Raw genomic sequence first — 5,907 nt, 5'->3', positions numbered from 1 at the left:
TTCTTTTTCTTTCTTTATTAACCTGTCTGTTTACAGTGATAAATACAATCAAAGCCTCTTGTTTAGTTACTGTACTGGCTCTGCTGTTTGAAAGTTAGGTATTTCCTTCAAGTGCAAATCTGTTAGAAGCAAAAAGGATTCAATTTACGGAAGCGTTCTCAAATACTAGTACTTACATTATTACCCACATATTGAATCACTTGCTTTTTAAAAGATGAAAAGTCCGAAATTCTTCCTCCACCGTTTAAACAACAGAGCGCACTTTCCATCGGTTCACCGACGTAACAACCCAAGCGGGACGTTGAAACTACACGAGAAACGTTTGTAAGTCATGATCACGAGCCGAAGAGGAATGGTTTACAAACTTGTCTCGTCTTCTCCCACCATCCCAATATATTTCTCAACACCAATCTTCAATGCGACCACTGAAGTAAACATATCATCTCTCAAGAGAGCATCAAGCTTGAAGAACTAGTACGAGGACTCAGTCAATATGACCGATCCTGTGTTGCAAATTTGACCCACGTGACAAATCATAAGCGTCTATTGGGTTACTCAAATATTGAAGTATCACTTCAGGTAAATGTAAAATTACATCTCAAAGGCTGTGTTACATCTCGAGTCTTAAGAGGGTACTCTTTGAAATAAGGAATGCATGGAGAAGATATTAAATAGGCATTAAATTGTCTTGGTTCTCTCTATAGGGCATACCTGTGAATGAACGTCTGTGGGATCAGGCATCTAGTGCGAAACAAACTCTCGCCTTCTGCCGGTTTTTTTAGTTGGAAAACACAAATAAACGTGCCCAGAAAGACATCGACGACCTGATCGTTTGTATCCACCCAGAAATCGTCCTTTATCGGTAGAAGATGCCTCTGCCGAGCGTGTTTCGAGTTTGGAGACAAGTGACGCACTTGGAATTGCATCTTGAAACTTTTTGACCGATGTCATCTTCGTCCTGACATTCTAGGCATAATAGATACTTCGACGAATGAATTCAAAAAACAGCAAAGCATTGCAAAAACACAAGATAAACACGCTCGAAAACCAATCATTAAAAAATGAAAAACAAAAACGAAAATAAACAAGGAATAAACAAAAAATGCAAGTACTCGAGCCCATGGTAATTTCTTGTGCCTGATGTTTTTTGAGCACTAGAACCTTAAGAAAATTGGCCAATTTCCCGTCCCGACTGTATGTAATTTGGCCATGAACAACGTGAGCTGCATATTTGAAAAAATGAACATCAAAGAAAACAGGTAAAAAAGGATTTTGCCAATATATCGCACGTATTTGGCATCATAAATTGAGTTGATAACATAAATTGGCCACCGTAAAGAGTTTCAAAGCTGACGTTTCGAGAGTTAGCCCTTCATCAGTCGCTCTGACCAAGGGCTAACGCTCGAAACCTCAGCTTTGAAACCCTTTACGGTGGCTAATTTACATTATCAACTCAGTTGATAAAACCAAATTACCTTGTTATACTCTCCCGCCGACTCAGCATCACAGTTTCTTACGAAACTGACCTCCTTTTTATCGCACATATTTGTGTTCTGTGAGATATCTCTTGCACTCGTCAGTATGAAATAATATTCGCCTTGCACGCTGAGAAACTTCCCTTTTAACAAAGTCATCTTTTTGTATGCGATCATCTTTATTTGTGATCCATATATATTTGAATTATAAATAATTTACTGGATCAACCATTTACAATCATACGGAGATACAGTACTGTTACAAGGACGTGCATTAGAGGTTTTCGCTGATCATTGACGACGATCAAATAATGGAGAAGGACAATCGTGCAGAGGAAATGTTGATACCAGAAACCAAACGCAAACAAAACAGACGAAAAAGTCGCCGAAACCTCTTTATGCACTAAGTAACAACGCCTTCAAGATTGCAATCACAATACCTGTAAGTCAACTGCTTTCTTCCTTAAAATGCGTGGATGTTTGGGTAACTCACAGATAGAAAGAACTATCAGGGACAAAAGAAGAAACGCGAACTCTCGCCTTGCCATGATCATTTTTTATATATGATCTTTATCTGACAAAGAAAGAAAAAAAAAGAAAATTTCAAATTGAGCGATTCATGGACGAGACAATTCTCTACTCGAGGCTAAAGGTGAGTAAGTAATAACTGATGGGTGACACTCTCCCTAGCCATGATAAAGACATGTCGCACACATATGGGAGAAAAATAAAGTACCCTTCACCAACTACACCCTAACCTAATTGTAAGGAAATGAATACATATAAAGGGCTCATAAGTAAACGAGCTGCTTGCCTGGCAACAGTATCAGTGGTGTATCAATTGGTGCTTTTTTCAATCATTGATGTATTTGGTCTTATTTACAATGCATATGGTAAGACAAGTAACTCCCAGACAGAGAAAACAGATCAAAAGACAGAATCAAGAATCACATATCAATATTTCATAATCCAGCGAATCAATGTTCGGATACAAAACTGTGACATCTCAAATGGTTTTATAAGTTTACAGACCACGGTGTCGATCAAATCGTTGGTCCACTAGCACTTTTGTATGCAGGCGTGATGTAGGGGAAGGAATTGGAGTGAAGATCAGCTGCATATTCACATACCATTAGGCCGTGTGCTGATTTAGATCAACCAATGGCAAAAAAATTGTAAAATAATGTTATTCGTATACTTGTATCGGCAAAGTTAATGCAAAGCTAAAGCATATCAAATCTCTAGGGGGCCCCTATTTGAGGAGATGTATTAATAATTAAAACACCCCTACGGATTACGCAGTTTTCATAAGCGCATTGACCGAGAGCCTGCGTAAATCGGTAAATCTACTCAAACATCTCAATGTTCAAACACACCTAGTTGAGTTGAGCCAGGTTTAAATCGAAAAAAAAGGAGACAAATTTTAGCAAAATCGAAAGTAAAGTGAAAACACCAACAACAACAACGTAATGAAAAGCAGTAACAAAAACAAAAACACTAAAAATGAAGAGACCCACTATTTGTACCTCAGTTAATATCAGCCCTTACCGCAGAGAGTGTTGCCTTTCGAAGTTCGCCTAACGGGAGTTACTCGAGTTGAAAAATACTCTTCAAAACCTTAAACTCCTTTTAAATCAGTCTGTTTCTCAAAGATAAATGAGCGTCACTGAAGGATCAGAGACTGTGTATGTAATTAACTTTTAAGGACGTTTTACGGACACTTCTAAGATAAGCGGATATCCTCTATGGCTTACAGGTTTCCTGATGTCAAAGAATTAACTAAAGTTTTGTCATAAAATGATAACAATAAGCTTATGCGCTTAGATGCTTCACATAATTACATGGTTCGGTCGATTTTATCCATTAGCCATCAAAATATATTGTTTTAAATTATTTTTCGGGATAAAAATCCAGCCAAAAGGCACATTGTAAGTGCTTTTTTTACAGCTTACGTCAATTTTAAACAAAGGCAGGAAAATAGTATTGGTACTTTCTTCGAGAGACCCAAGTGGAGCCATCCGGTGCTTTATGAGTGCTATAAACTTGGGCAACATCAATATTTGCCACACACAAAATTAACTATGAAAACAATATTTATCGGGTCAAGTATTAAAACCTGATTCGGTAAATAAAGGCCTTTCCTTCCTATCATATAGCTCTTCTTCCCACCTTTATCCCAAAATAATCTTATAAATAGATTACAGAACATATTTAAAGAGAATATTTATTGCCAGTGTTGGTTACTCATGCAAGGTTGATTTTTTTTCACAGAGAACTTGTCAATGACTTACGGCTATACTAACCTGCTACATTTTGATCAAATTAACTGATCACTTTATGGAAACACAAATATTTTTATGGCTTTTTTCTCAGAAAGGAGAAAAAGTTGCCTGTAAATGTAAGTGGAATGCATGATGCTCCTAACAACCCGTTTTTAATTTCTTTATAGATTTTCATCTAAAATGCGTGGCGCTGTCGAAATGATATATGATTAATTTCAAACTTTCTTTTCCTAATATCAAGTTAGGAAGTCGTTCAGACCAAGAATCTAATCATGTTCTGTTTATTGCAATAGCTCAGCACACGTTTTAACTAAAATTAAAACTGTAAATAGCAGTTAACTTGGCCATAAAATCACAAATGTTTCCCTGTGTCATAATTTTACCCTGTGAATATCATTTGGTGGGACTCTTATTAAATCCTACCTTACGGATAGGCTTAACTTTCCATCAAGTTTTCTAATTTTTCTTATTTCTTCCAATTCTCACTGTCTTCGTTTCATCTTGTAAAATGACGTTTCAATAAGATTAAAAAAATCTATCAAGGTCTTATGATTTCGTTTTGAGTGATTTGAAAGGCAAAACATTGATTAAATTCACGAAACTAAAGCACACCATATGGCGATTAGCGATGTTATATTTTGTTTCCTTTATAACAACCATTATACCTCTCGCCAATCAATCACCCCCTGATTTTTTTTTTTTAATTCCAAGAAAGGGGAATTTCCTGGCGAACCCTACCAAGTGAAATTTCGAAGAGAGGAAGGACAGCATTCTTAGCGTGTCTTATTATTATTATTATCCTATTACAAAGCATTATGAAATTATAGCCAACCGCGGTTTGAAACTTTAAAGTCGCTTTGACAATATACATGTAGAAATGCCTTAAAATTGAACCTAGGACTCGACCAAACAACACAATAACCCAACTGTACGCATGCACACATGACTTTCCTTTCATTTTCTTTTCTTTTTGTTTTTTCCCTTTTTTTTTGTTTTTGTTTTTGTTTTTTTTTGTTATTAACGATAAACATTATTCCAAATAGAACACTTCAATCTGTGGTATGAAATCGCTGGCCAAGGTGTGGCATTCAATCTAAGGATCTCTGAGCAGCAGGGGATAGTCGGGAATTCGGATTAATTAATTTGAAAGGCCTTTTAGGATTCGTGTCGTCTTTGTAATAGTGTTCGTGTATAGGACAGATGTCTTATTTTGTCAATTGAACAAAATTGAATCAGGTAACAAGCCATGCCGTGTTTTCAATTGGAATTCCATCACCTGTAACCCCTCTAACGTGTAGGGTAAAAACAAGGGCTACAGTCTTTATCGGACACTTCACACAGGCTCCACGCCCGTCTGCGATAACATATTTGTAATTGAAACATTGTGATCTTTTCCTTTGCGGTTCGAAACTATTGACACACTGTCGCGCCACAACACACGCAGGTATTTAAAAAATATCCATAGTCACTGAGGTCCTTTCACGAATCGACTGTGATCATTGCACACAAAAAAGGCCAATAGTCAGAGGTCTCTTCTGACCTTCGAAGCCGATGACGGTTGAAGGTAAAGGAAGCTTGCAGTTTGTCAACATATGTTTTCAGTCTTGTATTCAATAACGACAGAGTTCCAGTCAATTTGTTTTTAGTAAATACTTAAGATTTGTAAAGACTAATAAAGCGGAAATGTTCAGGCTTTAGCACTTTTGGCCATAAGAACTTCACTTTTCTTTCATTGTACTTAGTTGTTTGTTTGTTTCTATTTTTAGTTTGCTTGAATTTTAACGTAATGCGGTCTGACCTCAGGACTTTCTCTAAATTACAAAGACGGTTCCCTTTCATTAGGCAAGATTTCGACAGAAGTTCCGCCAATGGAAAAAAAAACTGTAAGACTATTAGTTCTACGATGAAAATTTTTTCAGAACAGAGGACAAGGGGATTAAAAAATCAAATTAAGACGTTTTTAGCTTTAGAGTCGAGAAGGATCGGTCCCAGACGGGAATGATCTCTTAAGAATCCTTTTATTAATTCTACACTGGCGCTATTTTTTTCCGCTTTGTTTTCTAAGGAAAGCTCAACATTCCAGGCATTTTCAGCGGAAAATTGGCCTGTAAAAATGTAAATAAAGCAACGAGCTGAAGTCGCAATTGTCC

General features: G+C 36.8%; 1 protein-coding gene across 2 annotated transcripts; it reads right to left on the bottom strand.

Annotated features, from left to right (window-relative positions):
- Window positions 1–3,160, bottom strand: LOC113684823 (uncharacterized). Of its 2 annotated transcripts, none has more exons than XM_089207040.1 (4): window positions 3,024–3,160; window positions 1,916–2,049; window positions 712–966; window positions 1–119 (listed from the first exon to the last, which is right to left on the bottom strand). In XM_089207040.1, the coding sequence occupies exons 2-3, from the start codon at window positions 2,027–2,029 to the stop codon at window positions 742–744; spliced, it is 339 nt and encodes a 112-aa protein (XP_089063166.1). In that variant the 5' UTR covers window positions 2,030–2,049; window positions 3,024–3,160; the 3' UTR covers window positions 1–119; window positions 712–741. The 2 variants fall into 2 exon arrangements, with proteins under 2 accessions (XP_089063166.1, XP_089063167.1); XM_089207041.1 differs by having other exon boundaries at window positions 3,002–3,136.
- Window positions 3,161–5,907: the final 2,747 nt, after the last annotated feature.

This window comes from Pocillopora damicornis, chromosome 5 (assembly GCF_964200805.1).
Source record: "Pocillopora damicornis chromosome 5, jaPocDami1.2, whole genome shotgun sequence".
Taxonomy (NCBI): domain Eukaryota; kingdom Metazoa; phylum Cnidaria; class Anthozoa; order Scleractinia; family Pocilloporidae; genus Pocillopora; species Pocillopora damicornis.
The sequence above is the reverse complement of the archived record's forward strand: the minus strand, read 5'-3'. Positions and strand labels throughout refer to the sequence as shown.

Bases quoted from the DNA above. Each gene is read 5' to 3' on its own strand.
- LOC113684823 (XM_089207040.1), bottom strand. From the start codon at position 2,029: ATGATCATGGCAAGGCGAGAGTTCGCGTTTCTTCTTTTGTCCCTGATA. The intron at 967-1,915 runs GTATTGTGATTG...TATTATGCCTAG, and splicing joins AGAAAGCAGTTGACTTACAG to AATGTCAGGACGAAGATGAC.